We start from the raw sequence: 23,517 nt of genomic DNA on the forward strand, positions 1-23,517 counted from the left end.
GCCTGATTGCCCTAGCCAGAACTTCCAACACTATGTTGAATAGGAGTGGTGAGAGAGGGCATATTTCTTTAAAGACAGGGTCTCACTCAGTCACCCAGCCTTTAGCACAGTGGCATGGTCATGGTTCACTGTATCCTCTAACTCCAGGGCTCAGACAATTCTCCTGCCTCAGTTTCCCAAGTACCTAGCACTACAGGCACATACCACCACACCTGGATAATTTTTTTAAAAAGGTTTTTTTTGTAGAGACAGGAGTTTGCCATGTTGCCCAGGCTGGTCTCAAGCTCCTGGCCTCACGTGATCTTCCGATTTCTGTCTCCCACAATGCTGAGTCTACAGGCATGAGCCACTGTGACAAGCCTGTAAGAGCTCTTTATATAATCTGGGTACAAGTTACTTAATCAGATATTTATTTTCAAATGTTTTTCCTCTATGCTATGGTTTGTCTTCCCATTTTCTTCAAAGTGTCTTTTGAAGCACAAATGTTTTTAATTTTTATGAAATTGGATTTATCTATCTTTTCTTTTATCACTTGTGTTTTCGTGTCATATCTAGAAAACCATTTTCTAACCCAAGATTATAAAAATTTACTCCTGTGTTTTTGCCTAAGAGTTTTATAATTTTAGACCTTATACTTAAGCCTGATTCATTTTTAGCTCATTTTTGTATATGATATGAGGCAGGGGTCTACCTTCATTCTTTTGCATGAATCATTCTTATCCAATCATACCAGCACCATTTATTGAAAAGGCTAGCCTCTGTCCATGTCTTGCCATCCTTTTCAAAAATCAATTGGTCATAAATGTAGGTATTTATTCCTGGACTCTCAATTTGATTCCCTTGATCTATTTGTGTATCTTCATGCAAGTAGCACTCTGTCTTGGATATTGTAGCTTTGTAGTAAGTTTTGAAATCAGAACATGTAAATCTCCCAGCTGTGTTGTTTTTCAAGGTTATTTTAGATATTCTGCATCCTTTGCATTTCCACACAAATTTTAAGATGGGCTTGTCAATTTCCGCAAAAAAGACAGCTATGATTTTGATAGGTATTGGCTTAATCTGTACATCAATTTGGGGAGTATCTGTCATCACCTTGACAATATTAAATCTTCTAATCCATGAACAATGAAATGTCTTTCCAGTTATTAGGTCTCTTTAATTTCTTTCAACAATGTTTTGTCGTTTTCAGAGTACAAAGCTTGCACTTCTTTTGCTAAATTTATTCCTAAATATATATTTCTTGATGCTATTCTAAATGGAAATGTTTTATGTTCATTGCTAATATGTAGAAATACAATTATACTTAGGATTTATTTGAATAAGAAGTTTCAGTGTCAGGGGATTGGCTATCAAAAACAGATCAAATGAATATATATATAATGAATGTTGTAAATAACCAGAATATCAGTAGAACCAGGAGGATTTTTGATAGCATGCTTTATTATGAGAAAATAACCAGTTTGAAAGTTTTAAAATAAAATTGTGGCATAATACAAACCAAAAAGTATTTTTAAGTATCTTTCATAATAATCTTGGTCTTCTCTTGAGATAGGCTTTTTCCCCTATCCTGGCTGGAGTTGATTATGTAGACACGTTCTTATTGTCACAATGAAAATTCAGTAATGATTCAAATAAGGGTGAGATAAGGCTTAGCTGAAATAAGGCTCCCTTATAGGAAAACAATTTGATGTTTACAAATAAACACAAACCCACAACAACGGCAGCTAGAGAAATTAAACAAAGAGCACTGAGGAAATTTCCCCAGCAGCAAAACACAAATTTATATCTATGAATAATATTGAATGAATGTAGCAAAAGTCAGAGTAGCTTTTAATAAGCTCTTTATAAACAGGGGATCATACTGCAGGCTATGCTTATAAAACACACAGCACTTCTACTGCACTTATTTTCAAAATCAGCATATTTTCAGCACACTTCTGGAATATTCTGAATGTTATGCCATACCAGTCAGTCCTTTATTATGTGTAGTTTTGTTATAGATTACCTCAAGTATATATTTCCCCTGCTTCTTTTTACTTCTTTCATTATACTTCTTTGTTTCTCCTGTCTTCCACAGTGTCTACTGCTGAGTAGTAGCACAGAGTAAGTACTGGAGTTAACAAAACAGTATTGAGTATCTTTTATGTGTACTCTTCTAGACAGGTTCTGTGAGGAAAAGCAAGTTCCTTCTTGCTTTTGAACTAGTGAAACTGTTAAGCTATTTTTGGCCAAAGGAAATCATTTTGTTGCAGTTGTCTTTCTTCTCCTTTTGTTTATCAGCTGGTTCTCTCTAATTCCTATCTTCTGTGTTGGAATGGTCCTGCCCTCTAGTTTATCAATGTTGAATGCAAATTATAATTAGTGTTTAACTACTCAAAGTTCAGAATCTATCAAAGTCTTTATCAGCTGTATTTCTAGGGTTCCATAGACTATTGCTTCTGATTTTATATGGCACAAATTCATTAAGAGAGGTCATCAGTACTTCCTTTGTAAAAATTCCCATGACATCTGCTTGTTTCATGGGAATGGTTCCTTGCTATACAGTGTGATGGTGGGAGAAAAATGCGCACTGTCTACGGTGTGCTGGAGCTGGCTTTCAGTGGCTTCTTAGAACCAATTATTAACATCTCTTTACAACTCTGCACCCATTGACGTTACATTGTTGCTTAAAATTGGTCACAGTGAGAATATTTATACCACAGAAATTGTTAAGTGCTACTCGTTGATTCTTTTTTTAAATATAGTTGTTAAATGTTAATCTTAAGTGCTACTCCTCAATTCTTTTTTTAAATAGAGTTGTTAAATGTTAACCAGTCCACCACTATTAGATGAAAACTATTTGCTTCTCTATGCCTCCCTCTATTACGCTATAATAAATGCCTCCTTGCCTGCAGCCACTTCTGGCTTTACTGGATGATCCATTCAAGTCTATTTTCACGTAGGCAATAAACAGGACTTATAAACCATAAACCCAAAACAAATATAAGGGACAAGACATGGGCCTTGGCTTTAAGTTGTTAAATTACTGTCAAGCAGTTTGTGAAAATATCTTAAAGAGAATTGAACCGAATTGAATCTGATCATAGTGTTCAGTTGTCCAATGTGATAAATATCTCTTCTTTCTGTATTACTTAAGAGAAAACAGTAGAGATATACATTTTCAAAAATGTTTTGCCATCAATAAAGCATTACAAATTTTGTCAATAAAAATGGCATTAAAAGGAACCGAAAATGTCAATAGGGTTGCAAATGAGGAATATTAGCTACCATCAACTTTACCTAAAAAATCAAATTTCATAGAAAGAAGTAACGTATGCTAAAGAAAATTTCTCAGCTAGGAGTTATGTAACCAAAAAACATTGTTATGGGGGAAAATGTTGTTCCACTTTTTTTTAAAGGAAATTATTTTCCTGATACCCCCCCACTGCCAACAACAGCAAAAAAAATATGGTAGACACAGAATGAGAAAAAGCACAAGAATGAAAAAAATAGTGCCTTTTTTATCTACATGATCTTGAGCCACAATTTGTCTGGGCCTGAGATTTTTAAATAAAAAGTAAATAAAATTAATGGACTAGATTAGTGACCCTAAGACATATTCCCATGGTGGGGAATGTGGTCCACACTGGGGAGGGAATGGTGGCATATTAAAATTACCCGGAAGCTTTATCTTTGACTTAGAGATTTTGGAAAATCTCTGCCTATCCTGATGTTCAGCATCCTTATCTTAGTGAGTCACTGTTAGTTTTGGGAGCTTTACTTCTCAGGTGGAAGAGGGCTGGTGAACAAACTGAGCATTGGTGAATCAGATGCTCTCCTATTGTTCTAGCTCTAACATCCTATAACAAATGCTTTTAGAAGAAAATTAATTTCTATTCATGGACTGCTAGTCCCTCAACAATTGTTACAGATCAATTCAGGAAGCAAGCAGCTATGCCATCCTTGAAAATAAATTACTATGCAAGTGAAATCAGATAACAGAAGCTCCGCCTCTCGGGTTTACGCCATTCTCCTGCCTCAGCCTCCTGAGTAGCTGGGACTACAGGCGCCCGCCACCTCGCCCAGCTAGTTTTTTGTATTATTAGTAGAGACGGGGTTTCACCGTGTTAGCCAGGATGGTCTCGATCTCCTGACCTCGTGATCCACCCATCTCGGCCTCCCAAAGTGCTGGGATTACAGGCTTGAGCCACCGCGCCCGGCCAAGGGAGTACAATTATTTATTTAGAAATGTATCTGAAGTTTAAATTTATCTCTTATTGACATACAACAGTTCCATCAATATACTTAAAACCTATAAATTATTCTGCAAATGCACATTTAACTTCCTATTTACATTTTAAAAGCATCACCTAACACGAATGTCCATATTAGAAGCATTTGGCCCCTGAGATACTGCTTTAACTTATTCCCTCCCTGCAGAATTCCCTGTATTGCCATGACTGAATACTAACAGAGTCTGTTATAAAAATACTTTACCCTAGCTATTTTCAAAATAAAATATGCTACATGAACATTAATGGAAAAAAGCTGAATATAATGAACAATGCAAAAAAGCTGACTTTTCAAACTTTTTTTAGTAATTGCTTTTTCTTTCCAGCGTGGTTTATTACACACACAAAAACGCACACACAGAGTGGTGCGCCAATAAAAATTTAACAGTTGGCTCTGCAGGGGGCAACAAAAACACCTTGATTTGTAGGATCTGCCAATTTTCATGTTGCAAATCCTCCGTGGCTGATTTCATGCTGCCAACACACCAACAATAAATGCATAGTTGGGAAGAGAGGTACAGAATTGGCCGTCATGAGTTGGTGGAGTCAGCGCCAGCACATGGCTGCCCCAGAGCCTCTCCATCATGCACATAAATATATCATACAGAAATGCATCGTATAATGTGTATTATAATTTTATGATTTCTCACAAAAAAGAAAGTCATACTACGTGACTTATAACGAACTCATGAATATTGTTCCTAGATTGAATCCACAATCATTTTAACTATAAATTCGTTAAGCCAGTCAACTATAGTTTAGGGCAATAATTTTTCATTGTTAAGGTAGTTGGAATGGTTAAAAAGTGGCTTAGCCTTCTCACTCAAGTAGAGTCTAAGTTGCATATTTTAGAATTAATCATTAACACACTAAGCAGGCCTGCAAAAAATTCATGAATATGTATTTCCCAAAATGAATAAATCAAACATCTGAAAACTGCAAACTTTATGTGAAGCATGAAAAAATGCCAATAGCAAGACTTTATATACTTGATGCTTGGCCTGTTTATCTTCATGGAGATTAATAGAGCGAATAAATATTTATAATAATGGTGTTAGAACATGCTGAATAGTATACTGTATTAAAGTTACATGATCTTGTCTTGAATTTTGTGTTTGGAATAGTACCAAGAAATATTCTGAGGGAGAAATTGAGTGGCAATTTTCAAATTAATAAATATTTATTGAGCTACTACTGTGTGCAAGGCACAGCACCCAGGCACTACATGGGACACAAAGATAAATGCATACAGTCTTCTCAATGAAATTACAATCAATAAGGGATATAAGACAAGAGGTCAAATATTTAACATACAGGAACTAGTAGGATCTATAGAAAGGAAAGATCCTATTCTTTGGGAAGATATAAAAAGTCTTTTGGGGTACGGTGGTATGAAAAGGAAATGAAGTAATGATAACTTGAACTGAAGATGAATAGAATAGGTTCTACTAAAATTTGTCCTGGCCCGGCCTAATGTGCTAGGTCACCCGTGGCTAAATTCTGTTATTTCTGCTGCCTAATGAGTACATGACAATATGTTCTGGTCATCATAGGAATTCTTAAAACAAGGAGTTGTTCTGCCTCAGCAGGTGGCATCTTGAGGCTTTTGGATTCTGTTTTCTAGTTTTTTAATGAGCAACAGGCCGAACATGCGGATAAGTGTGAAGCAGCTTCTGTGGACTGTGTCAATCTGTACGCTAGGGTGAATGAGTAGAGAGGGCAGTCTGGAAAACAACTCCAGTGACTCCCTTAACCTTCTCTGAGGAAAGGAAAAACTTGGGATAAAACTGAGTATTTTTTCAAGTCCCACTGGTGAGAAAAGCATGTCATAACCGAATTGCATCTGTTTGGGTATCATATTGGTTTGGGGTGTAAATTAGTTATTCAAAGAGTAGTATCTGTATGAATAATTGATTAATTATCTCATCCTACATCTTTTTTTCCTAAAATAATCTAGGAAAACCACACCCTAATCAGTTTTTCTCAAAACTAGGCATTGGTAGCCCATACTTTTGCTAGCAGGAGTTGAATGTAGTTTCTTAAAGCTGAAAATAAACCATCACATTTTCTAAAACTCTTTATAGTGAGAGCATAGGTCTTAGGAAAAAAACACATTAGCATTAATAAGTAAATTGTCTCAAGTCATACTAAAGCACATTACTAGGATCAGTAAAAAATACATATGTACAATTGTGTGTTAGATTCTGTAGCTAGCAAACGAAAAATTTTCCAAGCTGACTTTAACTGGAGCTCATCTTGGTAGATGTTTCAACTATTGTCACATCAACCTTGAGAAGAGTTCAAACACTAAGAATGAATGAGGGAAGAGGTTGTGGCTGAAAGGATTCCTGACCTCCACATTGACTTGATGGTCAAAAGGGCATTATGGCTCTGAATTTTGATGAGGTGCATTTACCCTTTAGCCCATGTTAACATTTTCTTCAGGATTCATTACTATCTTAAAATGATTTATGAAAAAAATTTTGTGCTGGATCATTACAATCAGAATAATCAGAATGAATGCCACACTGAATATCAAAAGAAATAAAACTAAAATCATTATAAGGAAACAACCATGTGATATTTTTCCATCTGCACTTCAAGCGATGTTATTTGTTGCAACGCCTACAAAAAGGTCAAGAAATTACACAAGTACTAGTTTATTGGTTATTCACGGAGAGTGAGTACCTGAAGGAGAAGGCTGTCCTTTTACTACGCCATTTTTAGTCTTCTCTTCTGAGTTCATTACTTCCTTGTAGATAAGTTCTGTAAGAAACAGTTAGCTGTGTTATTAGAGAAAACGAATTTCTCCTTTATCCACAGGGAAATTCACTACTTAATGGCAAATAATACTGTTTTGATAGGGTTGAGTAAATTAAAAATCAATTGAGATTCCTTTACTGCTCTATTTCTATTTCTATATTGCCTTGTAATTAGCAGAGAGCTTGGCACAAATAGGTATCCAATAAAGCGGCTGAAGAAATCAATGCATGAAAATTTATTTCTATGTACATGAAACATACTATTTATTTCTCTCTCTATATATATACACTATTTATTTCTACATACATTTCTACATAAATAACATTTATTTCTATATACATGAAACATTACTACATACATGAAACAAGAAACACATGTTTTACTTGTTTTCTGAATTCTTTGGGGGAACTACTAATACATTCAAGCTTCATCTAGTAACAATTTTTATGGCTTTGAACATCCGTTTTTCTTTTATACTCACTTCCTATGAAATGCACATATTCTTATTACTTTAAATTTTTACCAATCCTTACAACTTCCATCTCTTACTGCTTCTGTGTGTTTTTTTTTTTTTTTTCACACTCATATCTTGGACTTGTAAATCCAAACTTGCCAAAAACCAAACACATTAAAAAATTTAGTTCATTTACTCTCAGATTGGTATCCATTTTTGGCTTTCTGAATGCTAGAGTTAAATTGGAGAGTTGCAGTTCTGTTTACTTTGTCCATTTTAGCTAAAAATCATTCAGCCCTACTCATTCTTGCTTTGCAATGGCTTATAATCTGTATAATCATCACCCTTTACAGGTACTTCTTTCTCCCAGTTTCTCACAATTTAGTCCATGTCCTCCTCAAATGATGGTTATATCCTATCATCCACCTATTCATGAGCTCCTAAGGAGTGTCTTCCTGTCCTTACTTGGATGAAAGCAAGCCTTTTTCATCTACATCCAGCATCTTTTTTCACTTGATCTACTTTATGTATATGTTCATTTTTCCATATTCACCAACAAGAACTTGGAATCTCTTGACTAGTGGAATGTCTTTAGTATCTTTTAAAATTTTTTTATTTTCTTTTTTATTTTACATATATATATAGAGAGACAGAGACTTTCTCTGTCACCCAGGCTTGAGTACAATGGCACAATCATGGCCCACCACAGCCTCAACTTCCTGGATTCAAGTGATCCTCCCACCTCAGTCTCCCGAGTAGGTGGGACTACAGGTGTGTACCACTATGCCCGGCTAATTTTTGTATGTTGCTTGTAGAGTCAGGGTCTCCCTATATTGTCCAGGTTGGTTCTGAACTCCCAGGGTCAAGTGATCCCCCAGCCTCAGCCTCCCAAACTGCTGGGATTACAGGTGTGAGTCATCACTCTTGGCCCTGTTTAGTATCTTTGTAACGTTTTCTGCTTATTCCTATCCTTTGTTTTCCTCTTAGTCCTTTATCTGATCTTTTCCAAATATTTTTTCTTTTCCTAATTTACACTTATTAATTCCTGCAAGGTAACTCAAATGTTCCTTCCCTTCAGCTCTTCCCATTTTGATCTTATCATTTGTTACAATCTGCATTTGACTTTCCCATATTTTTCTATTCTGTAGTGATTTAGATTAGTTTAACAATTCTTTTTAAGTCAATTGTTTTTCTGCTTTGTTTTACTCTGAGTATAATCTTAAAAATGCAGTATGTGTTTGGAAAAGTTTTGCTGAAAAATGAATTAATGCATTCATTCATTCTAATTTTTAATGTTAAAGAAAAAAATAGGCTACACATATTTTCTATTTAAATTCTCAAGTCTTATCAGTCCAATGAGTAAACTCGTATATTAACTATCTTTTATTTTCTAAAGTCTAATACCATCTCAGAATTAATTTTAATTTCATGTTTCATATGATGATTTTATGTACAAACATAGAAAGTTTTATTCTGGAATTCTGAACTAAAGCTTGCCCCCACCATGACAAACACTGACAATCAGTACCATTTTAAAAGGTATCAATGGTAAACGCCTTTCATTCTTGAGCAAACATAACATTGCTTTCGTCATGAAAAGACAGATGAAGTTTTAGGAGCTTTAAAAATGGTCTAAGAGAATAGCAATTAGCAAACCATCTTTTAGTAAATTGTTTTTACAAGCAAAGCCTGGGTGATACTTTCTGAGTTCGATAAAATAAAAAGTATACATTTTTTAATAGTAGAGTTACCTTTCCATTCTTCGATTGTGTGTTCTCTTTCATCCAACTGCTTGTCATATATCTGAGGTGGAGGCTGCCGAATAAAAACAAATAATAATCTTTGTGCAATAATGTAAACACGACTAAACTCTTACAACGCATGAGAATACCTTGCACTCATTTATTTTGGTGATTGGAACCATATATAAATTATGAGGTAATTACAGTAGTTCAGAAGTTAAAATTTTCCCGTAAACTTATGGGGGATTCATTCATATTGCAATATTTGCTGAATGTTGCAGTATTTGCAGCAGAACCCAAATCCAGAGAGCTCACTTTCTGACATCTTCTGATTTAGAACCCACGCCTAAGCAATTAAAGACTGGTCTTTTAAACAGCAGACAAAACACTTGATTACAATGGCCCAGAAGCTTCATTCTCCTTCATTCACTTGCCTTAGAAGAGAACCATGCTAAAATCCGTCTAGGCTAGTACGATCGTGTTCTATTTTTAGACCTTCCCTGAAGAAAACTTTATAATATTTCTCAACAGACCATAGTACTAGTCCTCAATACAAAAAAAATTGAGACCAAATCAACCTTTTTATTTTTCATGATATATCATAGAATATCTGTGTATATTGCTATGTGCCCTATACTTAAACAATTTTAAGCTTTTTGTTTATTTTAACCTGAAGAAACTGCCAGTTGACTGTAGAGGTGGGTCACCTTGAATCCCTGAATGGCCCTTGGTTAGTCCTCTCTAGTAGAAATGCTGCGATAGGGCCTTCAGTCTGACTTACAGAGCCAGCATTTCTCTTCCCACGTGGAGTTCAAATGTGGAAAAGGAGGGATTTTCACAAACCTATGTGCCTACCAGGAAGTAGAATCTCAAATAAATTCTCTGACCTCTTCTTTCTGATATTTAGACTTTAGGAGATCTATCATGGTGGCTAGGGTAGCTCCAATTCAGGCCAAGTGACATGGAAAGAAAAAAAATAAAAAGGCTCTTGGAAAACTAAATCACCATGGGGTAGAGAAAGACGAGGCTGAGGGGCTACACTGGTTGGCACCGGACTGAGCGCAAAGAAGAGCTATCAAGTTTTTGCTGCCCCGTCCAATACTCCAAAAGCAACAGTTTTTGTGAAAAACTAAAAGAGTCACTCAGTAAGAGTGATGCAAGCCCTTTAGGACACAGACCTTTCAAAAATGGCTATTATAGTAAGGAAAGCGCTGGACAAGATTTTCAGAGACAGCTTCTGGCTTCTGGGAGAGCTTTTTGGCTCATGAGCAGCACCCTCTGGCTAAAGTGACCCTTCTCTAATTCATGCAAAATCTCTGGTAGCTTGAATCATGACAGACACAAATATTCACTCTAGCCCTGGCATGCTGGGGCCTCAAATCCTGCAAAGTATCTGGCTATGAAAATAGAAGACTTGGCGCAACTGTGGTGAAGTAACTTAGCATAATACTGAGGTATTGAGAAATAACTACTCACGGGGCCAGACATTGTTTTAGCACCTTTGACTGTTACTGGGGCAGAAGGCTGTAAACCTCACCTACTGCAATTCAGAAGTGGCTGGCTGAGCAGCTCTCAGCAGCTGTCAGCACTGACAACTAAGCAAAATGAGACTCTCACACCACCCCAGACAATAGTAAGAACACAACACACTGACTGTATATAGGTGACAGGACTGGGATAGTTAGGCACTGCTCTCAGGACCTGACTGAGGTAGAACCTTCCACTTCTATCAAGAACTCTCAAATAATAGAAACATTCTGACTTAGTGAGTGAATGAGTAAAATGAAGTTATTTTTGAAAAATTGTGAAACCATTACCTAAGGAAGCTACCACAAAGCCAAGTCTGGTTTTGTGAAGACGCTTTGCCAAGTGGTAAATTTCCGCCTTTGCCTCTTCCTGAGCATGTGTAATGCTGTGGTTAGGCCCCCATCCAAGTGGCCTTGTCCAGGACCCCTGCAGGACTCAGTGTACACAAGCTCTCAGAGACCCCAGAGCCCTCTGAGCTGTTGGCACCTCCTTCTTCTTCTAACAATAGATCCAGCTCATGATCCTGCCTGGCTGGCTTCTCCATGCAGTGGATTTTTCCATTCAAGTTTTAAAATTGAACATGGCTCAAGAGTACAGTTCCTGCCAAAGTTCATAAATGCCATTTTCTTTTTGCAACAAAGCTATTTTGAGGAGGTTTCCCTAGGAGCCTCAGTGTACAGCTGTTGCTAATATAAAAAGCACAAAGCGCACAGACGCTAATCACAAACCAATTGCAAGAGAGAAAGCAAAGAGCTGAGTTCAAGATTTTTCCTTTCAACAAACCAAGAGGGCTGCTTTAAACACACTTGAATTTATAGTATTTGTTCGACGGCCTCGGCAAATTTACTACATATTCAGATTTTTGTTTGTTTGTTTGTTTTTTAAAGAGGAAATGCAAATGTCACCTCCGGTGAAAGGGCACATGCACATACAGGTGTCTTCTATGTGACAATATAAAAGAATAATTGACCAATAATCCAAAGAGAGCAATGTTACAACACACGCACATGTAAGTGCTTGGCAGCAATCATCAGGATGAGATAGTCCGAAACATTCCCTGCCTCCTTCTGCTAAAGAGAAGTTGGTATTTGAGCACTCGCTTATGCTCTTTCCCCACCTTATTTAATAGGAATTATTCTCTTACTAAGTGATAGTCTAAATAAAAAATAAATGAGGAGTGGGGATAAAGCAAAATGTCCTGGAGATGTCTGTTGAGAGAGTATTTTAGGAGAGTTTATCAGATAAGAATAATTTGAGATGTGAGAAATGAAGGATAAGAGGAAGTTAAGGATAGTATATGGAGAGTTATCAGGGCCTGTGACTTTCACCCTTTGAATATTTTTTCAAAAGACTGTAAACATCTTTCCTAATATTTTGGGAGATTTGAACTTTACTTCTTTGGTTGAAATTACTGCAGAAATTGAAACACAAATTTATATGGATTGCATAAACAATAACTTAAAATGGATTAGACATATTTCTATTGAGGTTAATTTTATATGAATTTATATTGGTGGTCAATTATATGAATTTTATACTGATGAAACATGTCCAAATTGTTTCAATTAAATGAGGACGAAACACAAACAAGTACATGGTCACTGTGAATTAATAAATACTAGAATTTATTTATTTCTTTATTAAATGTATTCATTCAGTAAAGGTCTTGGACACCTAACACATGGCAGACTATATAAAAAACTGAGATTTCAAAACTGAATAATGTGATTGCTGATCACAAGGAGTTCACAATTTACTGGGGTAAGACTGATGCAAAACAGATCGTTAGCATACAACATGATAAATGATAGAAACATGTTTATGGTCTAAGGGAACAGAATGGAGAAGTCCTAACAAAGCCTGGATTTTATTTCCTGGAGTAAGTGATGCTTATTCAGTGAGTGAAAGATGTGTGGGAGGTTGTCAAGATAAAAGAAGGAGGACAAAAGGTGACTCTATACCAAGAGCACATTATAAGGCAAGTCACAGTATGTAGAAAACAGAATAAGGGTGGTGGTGGTGGTGGTGGTAGTGGTGGTGGTGGTGGTGAATGTGCTTCTCTGTGTGTACATTCATGCCAAGAAAACAAGAAGGAATTTTGTCACAGTAAAATAAAACACGTGGTGAGAAGTGACAAGATATAAGAGCTGTACCTAGAGAAGCAGAAGGGTCAGACAAAGGGTGAATCAAGGATGATCCAGGGGGCCAGGCACTGTGGCTCATGCCTGTAATACCAGCACTTTGGGAGGCTGAGGTGGGTGGATTATTTGAAGTCAGGAGTTCAAGACCAACCTGGCCAACATGGTGAAACCTCACCTCTACTAAAGATACAAAAAGTAGCTGGGCATGGTGGCAGGCACCTGCAATCCCAGCTACTCGGGGGGCTGAGGCAGGAGAATCACTTGAACCCGGGAGGTGAAGGTTGCAGTGAGCCGAGATTGTGCCACTACACTCCCGCCTGGGTGACAGAGAGAGACTCTGTCTCAAAAAAAAAAAAAAAAGAAGAAGATCCAGGGTATCATGATATGGAAGAAAGAAGAAATCACTGAAGAGTGTAAGAGAACGGCCTGATCAAATTTGCAACTGGATTGAAGAAAGGTGCAACTGTAAGCAGGGAGAAGAGGTAGGGAGCCATTGCATGATCTATAAAAAATATTAAAAGTTCTGACTGTGGTAAAAAAAAAAAAAAATGAGAGTGAATGAAAAACACAGATTCAGGTTTAATTAATAAATATTAATAAATAAACTTGATAGAATTTGGTTTTTGATTGAACGCATGTGATGGCAGAGAAGAATATGAGTCCCCAGTTTCTAAGCTGAGTATCCGGGAAGATGATTGTGTTGGTGAAGCCATGTAAAGAAATCGAGAATGGAAAAGTGGAAATGAGATTGGTAGAGAGGTGCGCCTAGGCATTATGTGAGAAAAGATGTTGATTTGAAAGTTAAGCGTATAATCTGAAGTTGAGAGGAACGCTGTTGGATAGAGCTGTATAGATTCGAGACTACCAGCAAGAGATGTTTGTTGAAACTATGACGGCGGATGAGGTCACCCAGGGAAGATATGTGGATATAGAGAGTAAATGGCCAAATCAAGGTTTAAAGATTGGACAAAGAAAGATAAGTTCACTAAGGAAAAAGAGAACAGCTAGAGAAATACATGAAAAATGAGAATATTGCAATGTTATAGAAGTCAAGCGAGTAGAATTTCACAAAAAGTAAGTCATTGGTTGTTTCTTGCAAATGAAGCACATAAAGATTTTTACTCTCAGGGCACCAGTAATGCATGATAGAGAGCAAGCCTCTGAACCCTTTGAAAGCTTTCCAAACTTTAAATTGCTATCACCCCCAGAAAGATCCAGATAGATCTTCGGTGGAGAGCATTAATGTGAGACTTCACCTAAATAATTGAAAAAAATGTAGAAAAAGATTTTCAACACCAATATAACTAAAAGGAAAGAAACTATAGAACAATTGTGACACTAGAAAAAGTATAATGATCTCAGATCTACTCTCCCAAGTCTCTCTGAGAACTTAATAAAAGAAAAACACTGTTCTCTATCTAGTTAAAGGAACTACTTTTTTTTTTTTCTGAGAAACCACCATATCTTAAGCTGTCCTTATATATACCCTAATAATCCTCAGAGTCAGGAAACTAAGATTCAAAGAAATTTTAAAAAATATATCATGAAGTCATATAGCTAATTAATGATGAAAGTTTTATTAAAAACAAATTTAAAGAGTAATCCAGAGCAAGTGTCAATACTGTTGAATCCAAAATAAAGGCTAACAAAACAATATTTAAAGTGAACATCTTTGTAAAACATGAAATAGAAACATAAGCCAATAGGGTGACCATATTTCCCAGTTTGTACAAAATAGTTCCACTTTATCCTTATTGTCCTTGTAATTATTAGTAGCCCTTACCCCCCTCTCTCCTTTAAGTGTTGTGGTTTGGAGGATAAATGTGTGGACACTCTACATAGCAATGTTGTGATATGACATATTAGAGATCTAAGGTATACAGTAATTTGAGGAGACAGAAAACAACTGAATTGCAATGTTTTTCTAACACTGAGGTTTCAACAATTGCAGCTGTACCTTTTGCTTCTCTGAGACAGCACGTCAGCATTTCCTTCCATTTTCTCTATTTTTAGGAACGTAAAATTCAGCTATAAAATATGGCTGTTGGCAGACAGTACAGACAAGAGAAGAATTCTACATAATAAATCTATAGTTGAAAACTATGGATTCTGCGGGCATTCTATGGAGTTCTTGCTGTTGGACATGACTTTTTGCTAAAGAGATCTCTTTAACAAGTACCTGTTCAATTCCTAATTGATCTTTTGAAGGTAAAAGTTGCTCTTTCTGCCTGTAATCCCAGCACTTTGGGAGGCCAAGGTGGGCAGATCACGAAGTCAGAAGATCGAGACCATCCTGGCTAACATGGTGAAATCCCGTCTCTACTACAAGTATAAAAAATTAGCTGGGCGCTGTGGTGGGCACCTGTATTCCCAGCTACTTGGGAGATCAAGGCAGGAGAATGGCATTAACCCAGGAGGCGGAGCTTGCAGTGAGCCAAGATCACAGCACTGTACTCCAGCCTGGGTGACTCCATCTCAAAAAAAAAAAAAAGTTGCTCTTTCTTGTGACTTCATTCATTTTATCCCATATATACAAGTAATATTCATGAGTAAAATGTGTGATTTTATTTTTTACTAATCTTTGAGATAATTCTTTTTTCAACAGCATTATAGGATATTAGTGGTAAAAGAAAGTTCAGAGATTATCTAATGCCATCCTTATTCAATTTTCAAATGAGAATATAGAAACTGAGAAAGCATAAGTGATTTGCCCAGAATCACAGAGTTAATTAGTGACAGATGAATACATTTATGGTCTCTTATGGGAAAAGACAGAATAATGGGATACCTATGGGTTGAATAAACAGAAACATTAAACTGGATAATTTGACACCTGTAAAAGATATTCATTAAAGACAAATTTGAGCCTGTCACACACTGATTTCTGTTCCAATTTTCTGTCAGTCTACACATACAGCTAGAGCTGGCAACTATCATACAAGCAATCAACACTTAAACTCTTAAACACTTTTTGTCAAAGTATCATGAACATCAAAGACCTCTAAACACATGAATCTCTAAAGAGATAAAAACCAGATATGAGAAATCTAAGTCGTACAAAGTTGTTCCTTTGATTCATCTTTGAGCCCTGAACTGACACTTTTCCCTACTACTCATGTTCTGAACCATATGACAATCATCAAGTTGTTGGTGTTTGTCTGCTTTGTCCTAATTAAGGATCTCCCTGTGCTCTGCTGCCTTGTTTAAAATGTCAGTGAAAGCTTTAAATAGCACTGTCTCTCAGTGTGTGCATTCACTATTAATTCAACATCTGGATCAAAGTGCATGATATTGTATCTTATTGAAATATGCTTTGTTTTTTCTTATTAAGCTTGGCAGTTTGATGATTGTCAAAAGATGCATGGTTTATTAAAAGGCTTTAAGCAAGAAGGGTATAAGTACAAAATTAGATAGAACAGGAAATCCATTGAGGAAATATGCAACATTTTGATTTCATATTTCCTTGAATCTACACATATAGAGTAAGCTTTCTAATTTTTTTTTTCTTAATTTGATGACTAAGACTTCTTAAATTTTCACCTTTTAATTGGACAATAAAAATTTTGGTAAAATGAGTCTGTGTAGCATTAAATGATATGTACTTTCATGGTTTTATTTGGCTAATGGCACAGTTTAGCATGTTCAATTTTTCTCTAAAACCTTATATTCTCTGTAGGACCAACAGCAGTTCATTACCCCAAAATGGAGCTCAGTATTTGTTACACAAACAGTCTTACCAACAATCAGCCAAAATAATGAAAATATTATTGCAATGTGCACAATTATCAAGAGAATTGATTAGATATAATTAATTCCTATGATTTCTCAGTAATGTGACCTTACTATGCATTAAGCAATGACCTGGTTTCCAATTACCAAAAACTTCATTGCCTTCTAAAAGTAGATATATGGCATTTTGTGATGTACTATTAGTTGATTATTTAAAATTGCTTCAGTAAGTTTCAGGAACTATGTCTGTGTTCTGAAACAGAAATTAAATAATATACTACTACAGATGAAATAAATGCCTTTTAAAAGTATGAGTTGAGGAGATGTCAGCAAGATGATAAAATAAGGCTCTCCAGTGCTCCCTCTCCCACAGAAACATCAATTTGAACAACTATCCACACAGAAAAATACCTTCACAAAAGTGAAGGAAACCAGGTGAGAGATTTCAGCACCTGGATATAGCACAGAAATAAGAAAAGATGCATTGCAGAGAGAGGAAGGACAGTTTCACATTACCTGCTTCACTCTTCCCCCAACACTAGATAGCACAACATGGAGACAGATACCCTCCACATGATGGAAGGAGAAGGAAGTGAGCATCAGACTTTCCCTTGGACCCCAACACTGGGCCTGCCACAGTAAAACCCAGCACCAAAGAGGCCCTCACAGCCCTAGACACCAAGCTAGTACTTGTGAACTGAGCTTCCACACCTTTCCCAGCACTGATCAGGAGCTTGTAGCCCTAGATTCAAGGTCTATACAGCAGACTTGGTCTCTGGATCACTCTACTGTCAGGTCTACCTTAGCAGCCCAGCCTCTGGAACGTCTCCAGCCCTGGGCTGTGCCCTATAATCCTGGACATCAGATCCATCCCAGTAACTGACTATTTCCTGCAGACTCAGACTCAAAGCCCATCCCAGATCCAAGCAGGCCCCTGTGGACCCAAAGATAAGGCCAACCTCTGCAGATGTAGGCAAATACTTGCAGATATAGGCATTAGGTCTGCCCTTGTGTACCCAGACATCTGGCCCATCCATGTGGACTCAATCAATAGGTCCACACTTGTGGATATAGACTTAGGCTCAACCCTATAGACCCACCCACTTGCTGACCCAGGCACCCAGACACCCAGCCAACCTGCCTGAGGATTCCAACAGCAGGCCTACCCTTAGACCACACCAAATGGCATGCTCAGGATCTATGGAAAGGCTGACTGATAAAGAGTTTTCCCAGACAAAGCCAGTCTGCAAAGACTGGAATAAGCTCTGACTTCTTCAGATGCACAGACGTCAATGTAAGAAAATAAGAAACATGAAAAACTGAAGTGACATAAACCACCAAAAAAATACAAAAATCTCCCAGTGGCTGACTCAAGAGAAATGGAAATATATAAACTAAGAGACAAAAAATTCAAAATAATTGTTAAGGAAGCTCAACAAGCTTCAAAAAAATTACAGGGAAACAATCTAATAAAATCAAGAAAACAATAAATAAAACAAATTTAACAGAGATATTGAAATTATTTTTCAAAGACAAACAGAAATCCTATTGCTGAATATAATGAATGAAAAGAAAAATGCAATAGTAGGATTGATCAAGAAGAAGAAAGAACTTGTAGGCTTGAAGACCGGTTATTTAAAAATATGTGGTCAGAAGGGAAAAAATGAAAACAAACAGAGAAAGTTTAAGTGATTTATGGGAGAGCATCAAAAGAGCACATTTTTGAGTTCAAGAAGAGACAGACAAAGGGGTAGGAAGCATGTTTCAGGAAATAGTAGCAGAAGTTTTTTCAAATCTCTGGAAAGATATATTCAGGTAGAGGAAAGTTAAAGGTCTCTAATCAGATTCAATTCAAAAGAGATTACACCAAGACATATCATAATGAAATCAACAAAAATCAAAGACAAAGAAAGGATCCTGAAGGCACCAAGAGAAAAGAAGCAAATAACATTTAAGGGAGTGTTCCTATCAAGCTAGCAGATTTTTTAGCAGAAACCTTACAGGCCAGGAGTGTATGGGACAATATAATCAAAATGCTAAAATTAAAAAAGCTATCAATCAGGAATACTGTACCCCACAAAGTTGTCCTTCAGAAAAGGAGAGATAAGGTCTTTCCAAAATAAAAGTTGAGGGAGTTCATCACCACCAGACCTGTGTCACAAGAAATGCTTAAGAGAGTTCTTCAGGCTAAAAGAAAAGCATTCTAATTAGTGACACAAAAACATGTGAAAGTGTAAAACTCACTTATAAAGGTAAGTACACAGTCAAACTCAGAACACCCTAATACTGTAATGGTGGTATGTAATTCTCCTATATGTTACCATGAAGGTGAAAAAGAAAAAAAGCTATTAAGAATAATAATAGCTACAATAATGTGTTAAGGCATCTACAACCATCTGATCTTCGACAAACCTGACAAAAACAAGCAATGGGGAAACAATTCCCTATTTAATAAATGATTCTGGAAAAACTGGCCAACCATATACAGAAAACTGAAACTGGACCCCTTCCTTACACCTTATACAAAAATTAACTCAAGATAGATTAAAGACTTAAATGTAAGACCCCAAACCATAAAAAACCCAGAAGAAAACCTAGGCAATACCATTCAGGACACAGGCATGGGCAACGACTTCATGACTAAAACACCAAAAGTACTTGCAACAAAAGAAAAATTGACAAATGGGATCTAATTAAACTAAAGAACCTCTGCACAGCAAAAGAAACTATCATCTGAGTGAACAGACATCTTACAGAAAGGGAGAAATTTTTTGCAGTCTATTCATTTGACAAAGGTCTAATATCCAGAATCTACCAGGAACTTAAATTTACAAGAAAAAAACAAACAACCCCATCAAAAGGGGGCGAAGGACATGAACAGACACTTCTCAAAAGAAGACATTTATGCAGCCAACAAACATATGCAAAAAACCTCATCATCACTGGTCATTAGAGAAGTGCAGGTCAAAACCACAATGAGATACCATCTCATGCCAGTCAGAATGGCGATTATTAAAAAGTCAGGAAACAACAGATGCTGGCGAGGCTGTGGAGAAATACAAATGCTTTTACACTGTTGCCGGGAGTATAAATTAGTTCAACCATTGTGGAAGACAGTGTAGTGATTCCTCAAAGATCTGGAACCAGAAATAGCATTTGAACCGGCAATCCCAGTACTGGGTATATATCCAAAGGATTATAAATCATTCTATTATAAAAGACACATGCACATGTATGTTTATTGCAGCACTGTTCACAATAGCAAAGACTTGCAACCAACCCACATGCTCATCAGTGATAGACTGGATAAAGAAAATGTGGCACATATGCACCATGGAATACTATGCAGCAATAAAAAAGAATGAGTTCATGTCCTTTGCAGGGATATGGATGAAGCTGGAAGCCATCATCCTCAGCAAACTAACAACTAGCACAGGAACAGAAAACCAAATACCGCATGTTCTCACTCCTAAGTGAGAGTTGAACAATGAGAACACATGGACACAGGAAGGGGAACATCCTACACCAGGGTCTATCAGAGGGTTGGGGGCAAGGGGAGGGACAGCATTTGGACCAATACCTAATGCATGCGGGGCTTAAAACCTAGAAGCTGGGTTGACAGGTGCAGCAAACCACCATGGCACATGTTTACCTATGTAACAAACCTGCACGTTTTGCACATGTATCCCAGAACTTAAAGTAAAATGAAAAAAAAAATGTGTTAAGGGATACACAATATAAAAATATGTTAATTGTGACATCAAAAATTTTAAATGTGTGAGAGATGGTGGAGTAAAAGTATAGTTTTGTTTTAAATGCAAGCAAAAAGTTATTATCAGCTTAAAGTAGCTTGTTATAACTATAAGATGTTTTTGTAATCCTCATGGTAATCACCAAGTAAAAATTTATGGTAGAGACGCAAAAGACACAAAGTAAGGAATCAAAGAGAAAATCATTTTATCCAAAAAAAAAGACAGTAAGAGAGGAAGAAAGGAACAAAGAACCTACAAAACAAAGAGAAAACAATGAGCTAAATGGCAGTATTAAGTCCTTACCTATCAATACTTACCTTGAATGCAAATTGATTAAATTTTCCAGTCACCTTGGATATGAAGGGGGCTGAGGGAATAGAAAGAAAGATTCCAAGGTATCTCATTATCCAGATGAAAACCTGGATAGAAAGTAGTGCCATGAATTGGAAGGAGAAGGAGAAGGCATAGATTTGGTGTGGAGAGGAGGTATGGCCAGTTTAATATTTAATATGTTGATTTTGCAATGCCAATTTCAATTCCAGTGACCATTAGATTTATACCTCTGGAACTCAGGCCAACTCTGAGACAATGTGTAGATTTGAGACATTATGATAATTACAATTAAGGCTGTGGTGGAAGATAAGACTCCCAGAGACAAAAGAAATTAGGACTATAAAGAAAAAATTTCTGGGATGCACAATTCTAAGGGAAGAGAGAACAACTCACATTGAGCAATGGAGGCTGCAGGAGAATAGGTGTGCTGCCACCACAGAAATTAACATGCAGGGGTGCAGGAAGGAGGGTACTGTCAGCTTATTCAAATGGGCAAACACATGAGATACCCATTTTTTTTTTTGGACTTGGCACCTAAGAGGCCACTGGTGAATTTAGAGAAAGCACTGCCAATGTTTGAAAAGTGAACTGGAGTAATTGCGGGTAAACAAGGACTAATGTTTTACAGAGACTTGGCTATAAAGCTGGAAGACATACTTTCATTGTTAAAGGTAGAAGTGTAGTTAAAAATAAAGGTGGGTTTTGATTCTTTGTTCTTTGAAATGAAAGAGACTAGAACATGTTTATTTATAAGAAGTAATTGCCACTGAAAACTGAAACATGGGACACATACAGACAAGGAAGAGACCTTCATGAAGAAAATAAAGGCTATATAAATAAAAGAGTATGGTATTCTGGGTTTTCCTGGATCTTCTGTAAATGACTCTATCACAGGATTATCATTTTTTCTCCTCAACGTCTTCATCATTCTACTACCATTCATGGCAAGTGGATTTTCATATATTATCTCATTTAGTCTTTGTGACAAACCTCCTATTCCAAGTATGCAACTGAGGCATACAAAGATTTAAAAATCTATGAGTTAGTAGCCATATTTAAAACCAAATCTAACTGAATGCAAAGTCTGTGTTCTTTGCATTTTTCCACCCAAGGCTTATAGTTCCTACTAATTCAACCTATTGAAATATATTTTAACGTTTTATTAGGCAAACAAAGCAACAGAGAACAGCAGGGAAAAAGGCAATGTTTATCTCTAGCTGACGGGGCTCTCGAAATGCTATTAATCAAGATTCTAAATACAAATTTCCACGTCCACTCAGAGGAGCGAGAATGTGCAATATATTGTGATGCTGCCACCTTGTGGCAAGAAAAAATGAAAACATTAAGTAAGAGGTGCTTTGTGTGTGTGTGTGTGTGTGTTCATCATTTTCACCAAATTGCGCTAGTCTATGGTTCAACTATGGCTGAACATTGAAATCATCTGGGAGTTTTAAAAATACTGCTGCCTAGATCCCACCTCAGAGATTCCGATTTTATTGTTCTGGGGTGAGGCGTTGGTGTCAGGACACTTTTAAAACATCCCAAATGATTCTAATGTACAGCAAAGATTAAGACCTCTCTGCTCTAACCGCTTTACAGTAGAAAAGCAAGTCTTGTCATTTGCCTAATTATGTTTCATTTGTATAGATGCAAAGGAAAACATTCTAGAGAAAGTAGGTGATTTTCTCTCAGTCTTTAATGACATCTAGTTCTTGGTAGAATACAATGATTTCCGGAGAAATATACTATGCTATGGTTTTAAAGAACAGGACAAAGAAATTTGTGAATTGTAATCAAAGTGGACACAAGATTTGTGTCTCATAATCAAATGCGGTTTGTAGACTAAAGTGGGCAGGAAGAATCTCTGAGCCTCATAATGCGTCACAGGTTTTCCGAAAGGAACAATGGAAAGAGCACTGAACTTGAAGCACCATTGACTCTGGCACTAGTAAGATGAGTGACCTTGGGCAAGTCACTTAGTTTGCAACGAAAGATTTTCATCTACTGCTTTATCCAAGAGAGAACTACTTTCAAATGTTATCATACCAGGTAATTCAACAAAACTCTCTTAAGTACTTGCAATGCACAAAGCGTGGAATTATAACGTGTTATATATGGAAAGCATTAATGTTGCTTAGAGACATCATAGCACTAGGTGGCCAGAGGAACCTTTGAAAGCTAGTAATGCGAATTTTAATTATGATGTGAACTGAGTGTAATTAGAAAGCTAATTACATAATGCTCCAGTGGTTTGGCAAAGAAGTTGAATTCAGTTTTCTCTATTTTTCATTCTATTCTGTAGTTTTCTCAGGTGGTAGGTCACTAATTTATTAGCTCTACACCATCAAAAAGTGCAATCATGTCTTGGAAATGAAATTTCTCTTTCCTGCTTCTTGGAAATTACAACTTTCTATGGTTCTTTAACTGAAAAGGCTCAGTAATTGCACCACCAATCACCCAGTGCCCTGGTCATAAATCTTTCTTTCTTCATTCATTCATTTAACACTTACTTATTAACCCACTACTATATGCTATTAGTCATCTTTGAATTCCACCTCCCTTAAATTCCAAATTTAACTATTTACAATTCATGTCAATTACTAGCTTCTAAACATCTCTTGAATATTCTGCTCATGTCTATAGTAATTTAGATTACTACAGATCTATCCCCCTGCCTTCTGGCTCCCTTTTCTCAACTCCAGTCCCACACTGCAGACAGGGTGGCCCTTCGAAACTTCAAATCTGCTAATGCTATTGTCCCACTTTCTGGTGAATGGCTTCCCTTCACCCTAGGATAGTGTCCGT

General features: G+C 36.7%; 1 protein-coding gene across 6 annotated transcripts in view; it reads right to left on the reverse strand.

Moving 5' to 3' along the window:
* The window catches only part of MAPK10 (mitogen-activated protein kinase 10), a 344,777-nt gene that overhangs the window by 7,744 nt on the left and 313,516 nt on the right, over positions 1 to 23,517 (reverse strand). For all 6 annotated transcript variants that reach the window (XM_011951788.1, XM_011951784.1, XM_011951785.1 and 3 more), the window contains 2 exons: positions 9,240 to 9,303; positions 6,960 to 7,037 (listed from right to left, as the gene is read on the reverse strand). In XM_011951788.1, coding sequence (XP_011807178.1) covers positions 6,960 to 7,037; positions 9,240 to 9,303 — 142 coding nt within the window. The remainder of the gene's footprint in view (positions 1 to 6,959; positions 7,038 to 9,239; positions 9,304 to 23,517) is intronic.

This window comes from Colobus angolensis, unplaced genomic scaffold (assembly GCF_000951035.1).
Source record: "Colobus angolensis palliatus isolate OR3802 unplaced genomic scaffold, Cang.pa_1.0 Scaffold328, whole genome shotgun sequence".
Classification (NCBI taxonomy): domain Eukaryota; kingdom Metazoa; phylum Chordata; class Mammalia; order Primates; family Cercopithecidae; genus Colobus; species Colobus angolensis.